Source organism: Opisthocomus hoazin, chromosome W (assembly GCF_030867145.1).
Source record: "Opisthocomus hoazin isolate bOpiHoa1 chromosome W, bOpiHoa1.hap1, whole genome shotgun sequence".
NCBI lineage: Eukaryota > Metazoa > Chordata > Aves > Opisthocomiformes > Opisthocomidae > Opisthocomus > Opisthocomus hoazin.
Genome location: NC_134453.1, coordinates 43,177,037 through 43,195,293, shown reverse-complemented (window position 1 = coordinate 43,195,293; position 18,257 = coordinate 43,177,037). Strand labels below are relative to the sequence as shown.

Below are 18,257 nucleotides of genomic sequence, written 5' to 3'. Positions count from 1 at the left end.
TATGGATGTGATCTATCTGGACTTCTGTAAAGCCTTCGACATGGTTCCCCACAACATCCTTCTCTCTAAATTGGGGAGACATGGATTTGATGGGTGGACTGTTTGGTGGATAAGAAATTGGTTGGAAGGTCACATCCAGGGTAGTGGTCAAGGGCTCGATGTCCAAATGGACACCGGTGACAAGTGGTGTCCCTCAGGGGTCCGTACTGGGACCGGTGCTGTTTAATATTTTCATCAACGACATAGCGAGATTGAGTGCACCCTCAACAAGTTGAGGGGTGCATCCGCAGGTCCTTAGGGAACTGGCGGATGAGGTTGGTAAGCCACCATCCATGATATTTGAAAGGTCACGGCAGTCCGGTGAAGTTCCCACTGACTGGAAAAGGGAAAACATAACCCCCATTTTTAAAAAGGGTTAAAAGGAAGACCCTGGGAACTACAGGCCAGTCACTCTCACCTCTGTGCCTGACAAGATCCCGAAGGAGATCCTCCTGGAAACCATGCTAAGCCACGTGGAAAATAAGGAGGTGATTGGTGGCAGCCAACATGGCTTCACTAAGGGCAAATCATGCCTGACAAATTTGGTGGCCTTCTACGACAGCATTACTGCATTGGTGGATAAGGGAAGAGCAACTGATGTCATCTACCTGGAACTGAGCAAAGCATTTGACGCTGTCCCGCACGACATCCTTGTCTCTAAATTGGAGAGACATGGATTTGACGGATGGACCACTCGGTAGATAAGGCATTGGCTGGATGGTCACACTCAAAGAGTTACAGTCAACGGCTCGATGACCAAGTGGAGACTAGTGATGAGGGGCATTCCTCAGGGGTCGGTATTGGGACCAATGCTGTTTAATATTTTCATCAATGACATAGCGAGATTGAGTGCACCCTCAGCAAGTTTGCCGACGACACCAAGCTGAGTGGTGCAGTCAACACGCCAGAAGGACGGGATGCCATCCAGAGGGACCTTGACAGGCTCGAGAGGTAGGCCCATGCGAACCTCATGAAGTTCACCAAGGCCAAGTACAAGGTCCCGCACCTACGTCGGGGCAATCCCAAACACAAATACAGGCTGGGCAGAGAATGGATTGAGAGCAGCCCTGCCGAGAAGGACTTGGGGGTGCTAGTTGATGAGAAGCTCTTCATGAGCCGGCAGTGTAAGCTCACAGCCCAGAAGGCCAACCGTATCCTGGGCTGCATCAAAAGAAGCATGGCCAGCAGGTCGAGGGAGGCAATTGTGCCCCTCCACTCTGCTCTGGTGAGACCTCACCTGGAGTCCTGCGTCCAGCTCTGGAGCCCTCAGCACAGGAAAGACAGGGACCTGTTGGAGCGGGTCCAGAGGAGGGCCACAGAAATGATCAGAGGGCTGGAACATCTGTCCTGTGAGGAAAGGCTGAGAGAGTTGGGGCTGTTCAGCCTGAAGAAGAGAAGGCTCCGGGGAGATCTTATAGCAGCCTTTCAGTACCTGAAGGGGGCCCACAAGAAAGCTGGAGAGGGACTTTTTACAAGGGCATGTAGTGATAGGACAAGGGGTAATGGCTTCAAGCTGAAAGAGGGTAGATTTAGATTAGACGTGAGGAAGAAATTCTTTACTGCGAGGGTGGTGAGGCACTGGAACAGGTTGTCCAGAGAAGTTGTGGATGCCCCCTCCCTGGAAGTGTTCAAGGCCAGGTTGGATGGGGCTTTGAGCAACCTGGTCTAGTGGAAGGTGTCCCTGCCCATGGCAGAGGGGTTGGAACTGGATGATCTTTAAGGTCCCTTCCAATCCAAACCATTCTATGATATATTTACTAAAGAGAACATTGATTGCCTTTTGAAGGAAAAAAACACCACCAAAACAAACAAACAAAAAACACACACACAAAAAAAAAAAACCCCACACCATCAAGAAATAGGTGAAATTTAGCTAAACAGGCTCTTGAAGCAGCTCACATTTTCTTACTGAAAGCTCAGCTTAGGAAATTAATTCTGGAACTCATTAAAGTTCTTAGCAAGAAGTATCTCATTTTTACATGCTTCATTCTCGTGCCCTCAGGTCAAAGATATGTCTTTTTTTATTTAAACTAGGAGTAATGCTCCTATCGAAACAATATTAATACTGTTGTGCAAATCACCAGATTATGGTTGGCAATAGTTAAGAACTTCTAAAGTGTTATTTTTTCTCGTCTGCCATTAATTTCATTAAAAATACCAATGTTTCTTTGACTTTCTCCTTGCATTTCATCCTCTCCTACCTCCAAGCCTTCTTGGACTTTCTCCTCATCCTTTTACTATTCTACCCACTCAGTCAGCTTTGCTCATTGGAAGCAACACTGGTGTTCCAAGAGACTGAAATATAGAGTCCCTGCCTCTACTAGTGCTAAGCCTTCATACCAGTCTTTGTTTTCACCTCCCAGTCAGCAGCACAGCTCTGGATTAGAGCCCAAACTAACCAAGTTGTTTGTGGTTTTGGTTTTTGTTTGTGTTTTTTTGTTTGTTTGTTTTTTGTTGTTGTTTGTTTGTTTTGATACCCGTAAATGTAAAATTTCCACTTACCAGAGTGATTGTAATTAAACTAAACTAGATCCTTGCTGTTTTGAGAAGACGGGAAAGCTCTAAGATAGAGAGGCTCCTAAATAATTCTACCCCAGACAGCTCAGCCTTGGGAGGGCAGATGCACCAAGCTACAGAGATAAAGAGGCACCAAGAGGGCAACAAGACCGGAGCAAAACAACCTGGAAGGACACGGTATACGTAATCTTAGAACTGAGTCTGCGCAGAAACAAAGGTCAACCAGCGGACACTGTGATGAGGAGTATAAGCCTTCATCTTGAGACCCCCAAAGACCACCCGAGGACGCTAACAGACATGCGTGAAAGATATTAACATATGCTAATTAGTTCTTGGAAAACTCATGAATATGCTAAGCATTTCTCGGAAATATAATGAATATGTATATTGTGATTGTATTTAACCTGAAATGACAGGGTGTTTGGTGTGCACGTTTGGAGGAGAGATCCCCCGTGTGCCCGGCGCCGTAATAAAGAATACCTGCTTAATAGCCCTCTGACTATTGAGTCTTCAACTCCGGCTTTACACAGCATCATTTCGTTTTGGTTTGGGTTTTTTTTGTTTGTTTGTGGTTTTTTTTGAGGGTGTTTTTTTTAAAAAAAAAAAAAAAAATAATCTATTTTGTGCTCCACCCTCACTTAATCTTTGATGCTAGAATGCCTCACTAGTGAGGTACGTCTCATCAGTGAAGAACTGCTGCTCTAATGAGAAGACTCTGAAATTTAGAGCTTTATACACTAAAATCCAAGATAGAAACAATGCCTAAATCGATAGATGTCCAATGCTTCACACCTGCAATAGGAACAGGTCGGAATTGCCTATAGAGTACGACCCACATGCACACTGAATCCAATTGTGTCATGTAAAAGAACTGCATGAAGAACTAAGAAAAGAACAAATAGGATGTAAACTATCCAACTCATAATGCTTGTTTTGAATGACTTGCAACCTCATGATTCTGTTAATTGTGCGTGTGTATGGGTATAAATAAAACATTGTTTCTAGACTTGAATATAGTACAAGATGATTACTACAGAGGCTATTTGTTACATTCTGCTTTTGGAAAGACAAAGACATTTCTGCAGCATCCCTTAGATTGCCAAGAAGTATAAACAAAAAATACCCTCTCTCCACAGATGCTCAGGAAGTACAGAAATCTTTGTAAGAAGAAAGGGTGTAGAAATCTGGTTGTAGTTTGAACAAGGCAATGCAAGCCATTCCTTAATCTTCCGGACTAAGCAAATATTCAAGCTTGGATCTTGCAAAGCCTCCAATGTTATTTATTCTACTAACAGATGGATATATGGAAAAGGAATTAATTGATTTATGATTCCTCTTAAATTGCACCAAACTTTCTATATATAAATGTTATCTATAAAATAACCAAACAAAACCCAATGAGTAAGCCACAGACAGAATATCCTTTTGGGGGGATACTACATATGGGGGAATGTGTATATACATATGTGTAATTTTACAGAAAAAAAACAGGTAGACTTAATTTTTTATTTATTTATAGAGAAACTGCTTATACAAACTACACAGAATCACCACAGACTCCCGCGCTGATTATCAAATGTTAGCTAAAACTAAGCGCGTCATTAACCTCAGTTTCTGGAAACTATCCCAGAAAAATAAAGCAGTGTACTCTGCATGGGGAAGTTCATAAAAGAAACCCTTTCCCAAATATCTGTAAGTAGGTATTAACGAGAGAAAAATCATATACCCACCCCCGCTGAGCCAATGACAGGATTCCTTAACAGCAAACTAAGATTTTAAATGCTTCCACACAGTTACATACTCAACTTCTTTAAATACAATTACATATAGCTAAAATACCTTAACATTAAACATACATATTCCAACCTGAGAAAAGTTTATACTTCTATAAACACAAATCCCACTTAAGGATGCACTAGCATTACAATTTCAGCGTTAACAAAATGAAACAACCAACCTTTAATAAAAAAAATTGTTTCTATGTGAAATTGGTCCCAAGTAATTGTTGAAAATATAAAGTTGAACATTAAGGTGAGAATGACCTTTTTTAGAACCCGATCATTGCAAGAACCAGACTTCTAACTAACTTATCAGAACACTGAATGGATACACCGAGTGCCCTAGCAAGCTGGCTATACCTTTCCTCAAATGTTACCGCAGCTTACAAGTTTATTTAGCAACATTGGTTTCTATACATTAACAATTAATAGAAAGATAAATGCTTAATCATTAAAAAGGTACACATTACAAAAAGTTAAGCAACACTTAGCTACCTTAGAAAGAATTTTAAAAAAAGACAATACGAATTCTTGAGCTTCTACAGAAGAAATTAGGAGGAAAGTTGTCCGTATAGAAAATAATAAACCACTCTGTCCACTTCAGCTTTTCTTGTACTTTTCTTCAAAGCCTTTGCTAATAGCTATTCCCACTGACGTAGTCCCAGACTACTTCAAGTAACAAGTTTCAGTAAGCAGGTCCCCTAATAACGGTCCTCAGCTATAAATGGTATATTTATACAAAACAGAATTTAAAGATAGAACCATAAAAAAAAAAAAAAAATCAAAAAAACAACAACAAAAGAAAAACAACAAAAAACCCACAACGACTTTTTTCTATTCCAGAGTGATCAAGCAAATGTTTTACATAAAAATAAAAAAATAATTAAGACTTCCTGAAAGTATCTAAAACAGTAGAGGGAACTTCTCAAGAATCAGTAAAATTTTATTGGTGCCAACCATAATCTAGAGGAACACAGAAAAATACAGAACAACACAGAATTCTTGTTTCATGGGGATACTTCTACGCAACACAAACACAACGTTGAAATAAGATTCCCTCTCCATCCTCTTACTGTGCCCACCAGTGAGATAAATGCCAAGGGGGTTTTCGTTTGGTTTTTTAAAGGAAAAAGGAAGATATGGGGGAAACAGGAAAGCTACTGCAGGAATCCTAAGAATTTATGGCTGAAACAACACGTGGTCCTATGCTGAATAGATCTATGCCCCCTAACAGCAAAACATAAGGTGAAGAAATATGTCATGATAGTATGCTTCTCAGTAGGGTAGGCCAGTAGGTGAAGTGCATAAGTCCCATTTTGAAGTTCTGGGAGACAATATACAACAAAATAAAAACTTGATTAAGTACAGGTTAAGAGTCTCTATTCACTGTTTAGATTAAATAGCCTTCGACTGATGTTAATCAGAAGTACTGACTTAAAAAAAAACAACCAAACAAACAACAAAAAAACCCAAACAAAACAAAAAAAACATAAAATTCCTCTTCAAAATTTTTTCCAACACCAAATGTTGTTCCATTTTTGTTTTTCCGAATCTGAAGCTTCCATTTATATATGTACTTATGTTCAGTTTACTGCTTCACTTCCAACATAAAGTGCAATTGTGTTCTGCTGCTCTTAACCATTCTTTTAAAATAGCATTTCTGACATCATCTATTCAGACAAAAATAAAACCAGATTTATATACAATTCTATTCTGTAAGTGCACAAATTATAAGATCTGGACAAATCAGCAAAATACCCAGCAACTTGGAAAATAAATAAATAAATAAGGCGCTTATCTTCCCTCTGCAATTTGAGAACAGGCATTATTAAGAGACACTCCTTAACTGAAGAAAAAAAAAAAGGTTACCTGCTAACCACATTAACCGTGAAACAGAAGAGAAACCTCAGACACTAAAATAAAGTTACATCACACCTACAGACAGCTAGAATTAGCCTCACGCCCACGGGGGGTGTGGGGTGGTGCGTGAAGTTTAACCACCCCAATATCTGCTGGAGGAACAACACAGCGGGACACAAGCAATCCAGGAGGTTCTTGGAGAGCATCAATGACAGCTTCTGACACGGGTGATAGAGGCAGCAACGAGGAGAGGTGCTCTGCTGGACCTCATACCCACAAACAAGGAAAGGCTCATTGGGGATGTGAAGGTCAAAAGCAGCCTTGGCTGCAGTGACCATGAAATGGTGGAGTTTTGCGGGGGGGGAAGGGGAGGGGCAAAAAGCAAGATCACAACACTGGACTTCAGGAGAGCAGTCTTGGCCTCTTCAGGGATCCACTTGGAAGAGTTCCTTGAGATAAGGCCCTGGAGGGAAGAGGAGCCCAAAAAAGCTGGTTAATATTCAAGGAATCCCAGGTCCCAGAGACCAAAGGGAAAGGCTGGAGCAAGGAAGATGTACTCTTGGTGGAAGAAGATCAGGTCAGGGAATACTTAAGCAAACTGGACGTACATAAGCTCACGGGCCCTGATGGGATGCGCCCACGAGTGCCGAGGGAGCTGGTTGATGCCATTGCAAGGCCACTCTCGATAATATTTGAATGATCGTGGTGATTGGGAGAGATGTCCAAAGACTGGAAGAAACCAAATGTCACCCCTATCTTCAAGAAAGAGGACCCAGGGAACTACAGGCCAGTCAGCCTCGTCTTGATCCCTGGGGAAGGTGATGGAGCAGCTAATCCTGGAAACCACTTCCTGGCACATGAAGGACAAGAAAAATCACCAGGAGTAGTCAGCATGGATTCACCAAGGGGAAATCATGCTTGACCAACCTGATAACCTTCTGTGATGAAATGCCTGGCTTGGTAGACGAGGGGAGAGCAGTGGATATTGCCTACCTAGCCTTCAGGAAGACTTCTGACATCGTCTCTCATAAGATCCTCTTAGAGAAGCTGTTGATGTACGGGCAGGATGAGCAAACAGTAAGGCGGACTGAAAACTGGCTGAACAGCCAGGCCCAGAGGGTGGTGGTCAGCAGCACGAAGTCTAGTTGGAGGCCAGTAACTAGCAGCGTACCCCAGGGGTCAATACTGGGTGCAGCCCTGTTCAACATCTTCATTAATGATCTGGGTGATGGGGCAGAGCGTACCCTCAGCAAGCTTGCAGATGACACAAAACTGGGAGGAGCGGCTGATACGCCAGAGGGTCATGCTGCCATCCAAAGGGACCTCAACAGGCTGGAGAAACGTGCTGACAGGAACCTCATGCAGTGCAACAAGGGGAAGTTCAAAATCCTGCACCTGGGGAAGAATAACCCCAGGCACTAGTACTCGTGCTGAGGGCTTACCAGCTGGAAAGCAGCTTTGCAGAAAAGGCCCTAGGGGTCCTGGTGGACACCAAGCTGAACGTGAGCCAGCAATGCGCCCTTGCCACAAAGAAGGCTAACAGCATCCTGGGCTGCATTAGGAGGAGTGTTGCCAGCAGGTCAGGGGAGGTGATCCTTCCTCTCTACTCAGCACTGGTGAGGCCACACCTGGAGTGCTGTATCCAGTTTTGGGCTCCCCAGTACAGGGGAGACACGGACATACTGGCAAGAGTCCAGGAAAGAGCTATGAAGATGATGAAGGGACTGGAGCATCTCTCCTATGAGGAAAGGCTGAGAGAGCTGGGACTGTTTAGCCAAGAGAAGGCTCAGGAGGAATCTCCTCAACATATATAAATACCTGAAGGGAGGGTGCAAAGACAACAGAGCCAGGCTCTTTACAGTCGTGCCCAGTGGCAGGACAAGATGCAATGGCTATTGCTATCTGAAACACAGGAGGTTCTGTCTGAACATAAGGTGTTGGGGTTGATGTAGCTTGAGAGTTAGCATGACTAGGCCGCTTAAGCAAAACAGTTCGCATAACTGAACAGGCCGCTGGAAAGGACAGCTAAGAATAGCCATTGAGAAAGTTCTGATAGTGCATGTGATGTGGGTTAGCAAAAACAAGATGTGTTCAAGGACGTGGAGACGGTCTGTTGCTATTGGCGTTAGTGCATAGTTACCAATCATAAGGGAATGTGGGGTGCGTGAACAGCGTGTGATTTATGTCTGTAGCCTATCCGAATAAGCGTGATCGCATGTGCAGATATGGAAAAATGTATACAACCATGCAAGCAGAGCAATAAACTGAACTGACTGTGCATTGCATCAATGTATGAGAGTCGTTCCTGTCCCTGCACGGATGCTGAAACTCGGCAATAAGGAAACACTTTTTTTTTTTTTTTTTTTTTTTTTTTTTTTTTTTTTTTACTGTGAGGGTGACTGAGCACTGGCACAGGTTGCCCAGAGAGGTTGTAGAGTCCAAACATGCCAACAGTATTTCCACTCAAGTTTTCAATGCGACACAAATTTATTCTTTGGTATGGAGTATGGCCTTCAATAATTATTGTAAAATGACATACTTTCAGAAAAACATTGTTTTCTTATTAGCTACTGAAATAAACAAATGCTGTAGAACTCTGGACTTGTTACCTCCGACAGACTCATCTGAAGAAACTATAACTTCACACTACATTGAGACAAAACTTTTTTTTACTTTCACTCAAACCACGTTTATTTAATATTTCTCTACCCAGCTCTCTATCTTCAACTGTTTTTTCTCACTAATATGTTGCCTCAACAGACACCAAGAGTGACTGTAAGAATACATCTACTGTGGGTAGGATTTTTGTTTTAACAAGACAGTATTTTGACATCCTATTTCATCTTGTAAGGTTAGTATTTTTTGATTTCAACCGATTTCCATTTCAAACTGATAATCACTGCTTAAAGAAACACCATACGAAAACACGAATTGTGTTGGAATATACTGGAACTGCTTCTGCCATCTTAATGCAACGCTAAGATTACCTTGTCAACTTTAAGATTTTTATTCAAATACATAAACAACCACACTATTTCACATGTCACTGGTTTACCACTAAATTAAGTATCATTCACTCATTAATTGTGTAGGCATTTCCATAACACCATTTCAGACTGCTATCAACCTCTGGCAGTGAGCTTTGCAAATGGGGTAGAGAGTGCAGAGAAAGAGACCAAATCACACGCAGAATTGCCCACTCTATTCCCTAGCATCCTGTGCCTCCCACCTCCCATTAAGCTACAGCATAAACATGCTACTTCTATACTCAAATGAAAAAGCACACACTGAACGGACAATCATTAAGTCAGCCTCACTCAGGACTGTGGGGCTAGCATTGCCTTACACAGTATTTGCATGCCCCCTGCATACCAAGGACGGAACCGGATCAGAGATAGGATGTGTGATGATTGGTTAACACGTCCAGATAGTGCTTCCGCAACTCAACAATTAAAGAGGACAGCCCGATCAGGGAATTCTGAATTCCCCGAGCCTGTCGGCTGGTCTGTGTCACTTATCCGAAAAAGCCATGCCCTGCTTCCTGCCACCCTGCCCAATAACCATGGTTATGTAAGCCTTTGCACTCATGGATATTAAGTTTAGCCCAGTATCGGTAAACTATTGGATTTGTTGTTGTTGTTTTGACCTACTACTGAATTGCTGGATGTGTTGTCATAACAACACAGATAATTGTACTACTGATCTGTATTTATTACTGTACCTATATTTAGCAATAGCTTGTTTATCCCTAAAGCTGTTGGTCTGGCATCTGTTACTGTATCCTGAACCTATAACTTGGCGGTGCCACCTTAGGCCCTTACAAGGGCCAAAGATAAATATCAATCATACTTTGGGATTTTGAGTATTTTAATTAAAAGAGTCTGTTACATATTGACAAGCTCCTCCCACTGCCAGAAAATTAAATCACATTAAAACGTATTCTCATTTTCCTGAGGTACTTGGAAAAGAGAAGAGGAAGTTAAGCATATTAGGTGTTTGCTTATAATACTAAGGTGACAGATCTTTGTTCTGGTAATAAATCAAGAGTTCAATTCCATAAAAGCAGATGGTGTGACTACAAAGAAAGGAGGCTTCCAAAATAAAACGTCAGGACTGAAAGGATACAACTTACTATCAACATACGGCTAATTTAAATGACTTAACTGAGAATGGTAAAAAACTGACTTTGTATTAAAATAGATGCACGAAAGAGAAAAAGGTTTCTGATTATTTGTAATTAAAAAAAAAAGTTGTTGTTGGCTAAAGTCACAAAAAGGATAAGTTACGAAGAAGAAAGTTAAGCAGAAGGAGGTATAAGTTTCTGAATCAATTTTTTGAAATCTATTTTACTGCTTCGATGTTTTTATATTAAAGTATCTGCAAGAGCAAATACTCAACTACACAGTTATGCTGGTCCTGCAAAGACCTCAATATCCCTTGTCTTAATAAAGTAAGTAGCCTCATCGACCAATACAGAAAATTAGGGCCTTCGCAGTCTTCTCCCAGAACATGCTTTTTTTCAGAAATTTTGTATCCTCTTTTATAAAAGTTAACCTTCATGCTATCATATGAGTTACAAGACAATACTCTGACAGTGAAATCCACTTACATTTGTGAAAGTAGTAACAATTACTTAGTGTCAAATACATGATCATTCATCAAGAATTACCTCTCTTTCTAAAAATATTAAAAAAAAAAAATTCCTACTTTCCGAGAAACATAATAACCAGTTCTAATAGAAAAAGCAGCCTGATCTTTCAGAGAGAAAACCAGAAGACCAAAATTCTGTATCTCTCTGACTTAATACACAATACTGAAGAAGTAACTTCACCTTTATGTGCTTCTATTTCCCTCCTCGGCCTTTATCTAAACTGCTTGATTATACTGCTAGCTCTTTATGGAAGCGTACAACTCTAAGACTATTCAAACACTGTCTTCACAAAACAAAGTATTATTCTTTATTAACTTCCACAAAAAAAAAAAAATCAAGAATTTAAAAGAGGAAAGAATTAGTAGAAAGCCTGTCAAAGTTAGAAAGATTAATTTTTTTTTTTAATCATTTAATATTACAGTTTACCTCCTCCTTACAACCGCAATGGCTTCTGAAATCTTGGAAATACCTGAAATAATGCAAAAGTTAACTCTCTGACACTGGAGTTATGAGAGAAGGTAAAAATGAACCCAAATTCAGATGGGTTTTCAGACAAACTTTGACCTATACCTTGAACATATCTGCCATCCTGTATTTTGAAACCCCGTCATTCCCTATACTTACTATAACTTCAGGAACAACATATTTCTAGATAGTAACGTAAGCAATTTAAGCCTTTGAAACGGTTTCATTTTGGGGAGAATAAGGTATCTGCTTGAGGGCTGTTCCAATACAAGTCTTGCAACCTTTTTATGTAAATCTGCAGACTTCCTAGTTAGTTCACTGTTAAATCCAAAGGCTGTGTTTAGAGCACTCGCTAGTTATAGGAACTCTATATAACACTATCTGATTTTTTTATTTCACAAAACATAAACACAGAGCTGCTCTGCCTCTAGTGCAAGATTCTTTATATAACTAGCACTGTAGGAATCCCGATTAACCTAATGGAAGGATAAGGATAATGAAAACCTTAATGAAGACTTGCATTTTCTTTTTTCAATTGCCTCTTCGCCTCAAACATAGCCTAATCAAAAACTTCTACAACACTTCCACAGGAGTTTGACATACACTGTCCACTGAGAAAAGGGGGGGGGGCCGACGCCGCGCTCCCCCTCCCCGCGCGGCACGGAAGCGCTGCTACTCACTGGTTCGCGGGGGGAGCGTTGAGCGGGATGGCCACCTCCTCCTCTTCGTATTCTGGCCCGTCCAACGAGTCGCCTTCGTCCACGGCCCCCAGCCCCCCCGCCAAGGAAGGTGGCTGTGGCGGAGGCGGCAGCGGGGGAAAGGCGACAGTGCTGGGTTCGGGTGGGGGCAGCACCCCTCCGGACACCACCGGCCCCTGGCCCTGGCCAGTTGCTGTCACAGCGCCACCGCCTACAGACACCGGAGGGGTAGGCCCCGAGCCTAGCGTCAGGAGCCCCAGCGCCGAACACAAAGCCGGACCGCCGGCGCCCGGGCTGTCCCCGCCAGAGCCCACCAGGAAGGGACCCTGCGGCCCCAGTTCCTTGCTCCGGCATAAGGTGGGATAGTGCTCCGACTCAGCTCCGCCAACGGCTCCCACCATCCCGGCGGAGGTAAACGAGTCGCCCTCCTCAGCCGCCATCATGTTGAGCCTCACTCCCTCCGCCGCACACTGGGGAAACGGCGGCGGCGACGACTTCCCCCTCTTCCCGCAGGAAAAGGCGGATCTTCCCAGATCGTGCACGCCCTCGCTGGCTCTTGGGGGGGGGGGGGGGTGAGAGTGTCGATCCGCCTTTTCCTGCGGTCGCGTCTCTGCAGGAATTCCTCCCTTCACGGCCGCAGGGGGGATGAGGCAGCAGCGCTGGAGCCTTGTGGAGTTGCTTTAAGTGCCCAGACGGCTATTGTTCTGCGCCGGTCTCTGCTAGAGAAATATTTTCCTTGTCCCAGCTCTGTCTCCCTGCAGGTGGAGGCGGGGCGGGGAGGGGGGGAAGTCGCCACCAGCACCTCCTCCCCGGCGGATCGACACTCTCACCCCCCCCCCCCCCCCCCCAAGAGCCAGCGAGGGCGTGCACGATCTGGGAAGATCCGCCTTTTCCTGCGGGAAGAGGGGGAAGTCGTCGCCGCCGCCGTTTCCCCAGTGTGCGGCGGAGGGAGTGAGGCTCAACATGATGGCGGCTGAGGAGGGCGACTCGTTTACCTCCGCCGGGATGGTGGGAGCCGTTGGCGGAGCTGAGTCGGAGCACTATCCCACCTTATGCCGGAGCAAGGAACTGGGGCCGCAGGGTCCCTTCCTGGTGGGCTCTGGCGGGGACAGCCCGGGCGCCGGCGGTCCGGCTTTGTGTTCGGCGCTGGGGCTCCTGACGCTAGGCTCGGGGCCTACCCCTCCGGTGTCTGTAGGCGGTGGCGCTGTGACAGCAACTGGCCAGGGCCAGGGGCCGGTGGTGTCCGGAGGGGTGCTGCCCCCACCCGAACCCAGCACTGTCGCCTTTCCCCCGCTGCCGCCTCCGCCACAGCCACCTTCCTTGGCGGGGGGGCTGGGGGCCGTGGACGAAGGCGACTCGTTGGACGGGCCAGAATACGAAGAGGAGGAGGTGGCCATCCCGCTCAACGCTCCCCCCGCGAACCAGTGAGTAGCAGCGCTTCCGTGCCGCGCGGGGAGGGGGAGCGCGGCGTCGGCCCCCCCCCCTTTTCTCAGTGGACAGTGTATGTCAAACTCCTGTGGAAGTGTTGTAGAAGTTTTTGATTAGGCTATGTTTGAGGCGAAGAGGCAATTGAAAAAAGAAAATGCAAGTCTTCATTAAGGTTTTCATTATCCTTATCCTTCCATTAGGTTAATCGGGATTCCTACAGTGCTAGTTATATAAAGAATCTTGCACTAGAGGCAGAGCAGCTCTGTGTTTATGTTTTGTGAAATAAAAAAATCAGATAGTGTTATATAGAGTTCCTATAACTAGCGAGTGCTCTAAACACAGCCTTTGGATTTAACAGTGAACTAACTAGGAAGTCTGCAGATTTACATAAAAAGGTTGCAAGACTTGTATTGGAACAGCCCTCAAGCAGATACCTTATTCTCCCCAAAATGAAACCGTTTCAAAGGCTTAAATTGCTTACGTTACTATCTAGAAATATGTTGTTCCTGAAGTTATAGTAAGTATAGGGAATGACGGGGTTTCAAAATACAGGATGGCAGATATGTTCAAGGTATAGGTCAAAGTTTGTCTGAAAACCCATCTGAATTTGGGTTCATTTTTACCTTCTCTCATAACTCCAGTGTCAGAGAGTTAACTTTTGCATTATTTCAGGTATTTCCAAGATTTCAGAAGCCATTGCGGTTGTAAGGAGGAGGTAAACTGTAATATTAAATGATTAAAAAAAAAAATTAATCTTTCTAACTTTGACAGGCTTTCTACTAATTCTTTCCTCTTTTAAATTCTTGATTTTTTTTTTTTTGTGGAAGTTAATAAAGAATAATACTTTGTTTTGTGAAGACAGTGTTTGAATAGTCTTAGAGTTGTACGCTTCCATAAAGAGCTAGCAGTATAATCAAGCAGTTTAGATAAAGGCCGAGGAGGGAAATAGAAGCACATAAAGGTGAAGTTACTTCTTCAGTATTGTGTATTAAGTCAGAGAGATACAGAATTTTGGTCTTCTGGTTTTCTCTCTGAAAGATCAGGCTGCTTTTTCTATTAGAACTGGTTATTATGTTTCTCGGAAAGTAGGAATTTTTTTTTTTTAATATTTTTAGAAAGAGAGGTAATTCTTGATGAATGATCATGTATTTGACACTAAGTAATTGTTACTACTTTCACAAATGTAAGTGGATTTCACTGTCAGAGTATTGTCTTGTAACTCATATGATAGCATGAAGGTTAACTTTTATAAAAGAGGATACAAAATTTCTGAAAAAAAGCATGTTCTGGGAGAAGACTGCGAAGGCCCTAATTTTCTGTATTGGTCGATGAGGCTACTTACTTTATTAAGACAAGGGATATTGAGGTCTTTGCAGGACCAGCATAACTGTGTAGTTGAGTATTTGCTCTTGCAGATACTTTAATATAAAAACATCGAAGCAGTAAAATAGATTTCAAAAAATTGATTCAGAAACTTATACCTCCTTCTGCTTAACTTTCTTCTTCGTAACTTATCCTTTTTGTGACTTTAGCCAACAACAACTTTTTTTTTTAATTACAAATAATCAGAAACCTTTTTCTCTTTCGTGCATCTATTTTAATACAAAGTCAGTTTTTTACCATTCTCAGTTAAGTCATTTAAATTAGCCGTATGTTGATAGTAAGTTGTATCCTTTCAGTCCTGACGTTTTATTTTGGAAGCCTCCTTTCTTTGTAGTCACACCATCTGCTTTTATGGAATTGAACTCTTGATTTATTACCAGAACAAAGATCTGTCACCTTAGTATTATAAGCAAACACCTAATATGCTTAACTTCCTCTTCTCTTTTCCAAGTACCTCAGGAAAATGAGAATACGTTTTAATGTGATTTAATTTTCTGGCAGTGGGAGGAGCTTGTCAATATGTAACAGACTCTTTTAATTAAAATACTCAAAATCCCAAAGTATGATTGATATTTATCTTTGGCCCTTGTAAGGGCCTAAGGTGGCACCGCCAAGTTATAGGTTCAGGATACAGTAACAGATGCCAGACCAACAGCTTTAGGGATAAACAAGCTATTGCTAAATATAGGTACAGTAATAAATACAGATCAGTAGTACAATTATCTGTGTTGTTATGACAACACATCCAGCAATTCAGTAGTAGGTCAAAACAACAACAACAAATCCAATAGTTTACCGATACTGGGCTAAACTTAATATCCATGAGTGCAAAGGCTTACATAACCATGGTTATTGGGCAGGGTGGCAGGAAGCAGGGCATGGCTTTTTCGGATAAGTGACACAGACCAGCCGACAGGCTCGGGGAATTCAGAATTCCCTGATCGGGCTGTCCTCTTTAATTGTTGAGTTGCGGAAGCACTATCTGGACGTGTTAACCAATCATCACACATCCTATCTCTGATCCGGTTCCGTCCTTGGTATGCAGGGGGCATGCAAATACTGTGTAAGGCAATGCTAGCCCCACAGTCCTGAGTGAGGCTGACTTAATGATTGTCCGTTCAGTGTGTGCTTTTTCATTTGAGTATAGAAGTAGCATGTTTATGCTGTAGCTTAATGGGAGGTGGGAGGCACAGGATGCTAGGGAATAGAGTGGGCAATTCTGCGTGTGATTTGGTCTCTTTCTCTGCACTCTCTACCCCATTTGCAAAGCTCACTGCCAGAGGTTGATAGCAGTCTGAAATGGTGTTATGGAAATGCCTACACAATTAATGAGTGAATGATACTTAATTTAGTGGTAAACCAGTGACATGTGAAATAGTGTGGTTGTTTATGTATTTGAATAAAAATCTTAAAGTTGACAAGGTAATCTTAGCGTTGCATTAAGATGGCAGAAGCAGTTCCAGTATATTCCAACACAATTCGTGTTTTCGTATGGTGTTTCTTTAAGCAGTGATTATCAGTTTGAAATGGAAATCGGTTGAAATCAAAAAATACTAACCTTACAAGATGAAATAGGATGTCAAAATACTGTCTTGTTAAAACAAAAATCCTACCCACAGTAGATGTATTCTTACAGTCACTCTTGGTGTCTGTTGAGGCAACATATTAGTGAGAAAAAACAGTTGAAGATAGAGAGCTGGGTAGAGAAATATTAAATAAACGTGGTTTGAGTGAAAGTAAAAAAAAGTTTTGTCTCAATGTAGTGTGAAGTTATAGTTTCTTCAGATGAGTCTGTCGGAGGTAACAAGTCCAGAGTTCTACAGCATTTGTTTATTTCAGTAGCTAATAAGAAAACAATGTTTTTCTGAAAGTATGTCATTTTACAATAATTATTGAAGGCCATACTCCATACCAAAGAATAAATTTGTGTCGCATTGAAAACTTGAGTGGAAATACTGTTGGCATGTTTGGACTCTACAACCTCTCTGGGCAACCTGTGCCAGTGCTCAGTCACCCTCACAGTAAAAAAAAAAAAAAAAAAAAAAAAAAAAAAAAAAAAAAGTGTTTCCTTATTGCCGAGTTTCAGCATCCGTGCAGGGACAGGAACGACTCTCATACATTGATGCAATGCACAGTCAGTTCAGTTTATTGCTCTGCTTGCATGGTTGTATACATTTTTCCATATCTGCACATGCGATCACGCTTATTCGGATAGGCTACAGACATAAATCACACGCTGTTCACGCACCCCACATTCCCTTATGATTGGTAACTATGCACTAACGCCAATAGCAACAGACCGTCTCCACGTCCTTGAACACATCTTGTTTTTGCTAACCCACATCACATGCACTATCAGAACTTTCTCAATGGCTATTCTTAGCTGTCCTTTCCAGCGGCCTGTTCAGTTATGCGAACTGTTTTGCTTAAGCGGCCTAGTCATGCTAACTCTCAAGCTACATCAACCCCAACACCTTATGTTCAGACAGAACCTCCTGTGTTTCAGATAGCAATAGCCATTGCATCTTGTCCTGCCACTGGGCACGACTGTAAAGAGCCTGGCTCTGTTGTCTTTGCACCCTCCCTTCAGGTATTTATATATGTTGAGGAGATTCCTCCTGAGCCTTCTCTTGGCTAAACAGTCCCAGCTCTCTCAGCCTTTCCTCATAGGAGAGATGCTCCAGTCCCTTCATCATCTTCATAGCTCTTTCCTGGACTCTTGCCAGTATGTCCGTGTCTCCCCTGTACTGGGGAGCCCAAAACTGGATACAGCACTCCAGGTGTGGCCTCACCAGTGCTGAGTAGAGAGGAAGGATCACCTCCCCTGACCTGCTGGCAACACTCCTCCTAATGCAGCCCAGGATGCTGTTAGCCTTCTTTGTGGCAAGGGCGCATTGCTGGCTCACGTTCAGCTTGGTGTCCACCAGGACCCCTAGGGCCTTTTCTGCAAAGCTGCTTTCCAGCTGGTAAGCCCTCAGCACGAGTACTAGTGCCTGGGGTTATTCTTCCCCAGGTGCAGGATTTTGAACTTCCCCTTGTTGCACTGCATGAGGTTCCTGTCAGCACGTTTCTCCAGCCTGTTGAGGTCCCTTTGGATGGCAGCATGACCCTCTGGCGTATCAGCCGCTCCTCCCAGTTTTGTGTCATCTGCAAGCTTGCTGAGGGTACGCTCTGCCCCATCACCCAGATCATTAATGAAGATGTTGAACAGGGCTGCACCCAGTATTGACCCCTGGGGTACGCTGCTAGTTACTGGCCTCCAACTAGACTTCGTGCTGCTGACCACCACCCTCTGGGCCTGGCTGTTCAGCCAGTTTTCAGTCCGCCTTACTGTTTGCTCATCCTGCCCGTACATCAACAGCTTCTCTAAGAGGATCTTATGAGAGACGATGTCAGAAGTCTTCCTGAAGGCTAGGTAGGCAATATCCACTGCTCTCA

General features: G+C 43.2%; 1 protein-coding gene across 12 annotated transcripts in view; it reads right to left on the bottom strand.

The window, feature by feature from the left end:
• The window catches only part of LOC142365439 (ras GTPase-activating protein 1-like), an 81,333-nt gene extending 68,524 nt beyond the window's left edge, over nucleotides 1–12,809 (bottom strand). For 4 of the 12 annotated variants that reach the window (XR_012766473.1, XR_012766471.1, XM_075446224.1 and 1 more), the window contains exon 1: nucleotides 11,991–12,804. Coding sequence is in view for 8 of the 12 variants with exons in the window: in XM_075446224.1 (XP_075302339.1) it covers nucleotides 11,991–12,451 (461 nt within the window). In the remaining 4 variants the exon portion in view is untranslated. Of the gene's footprint in view, nucleotides 1–1,874; nucleotides 6,658–8,539; nucleotides 11,315–11,990 lie in introns of those variants that run through there. The other 8 variants (XR_012766470.1, XR_012766472.1, XM_075446223.1 and 5 more) reach the window with 6 other exon arrangements.
• Nucleotides 12,810–18,257: the final 5,448 nt, after the last annotated feature.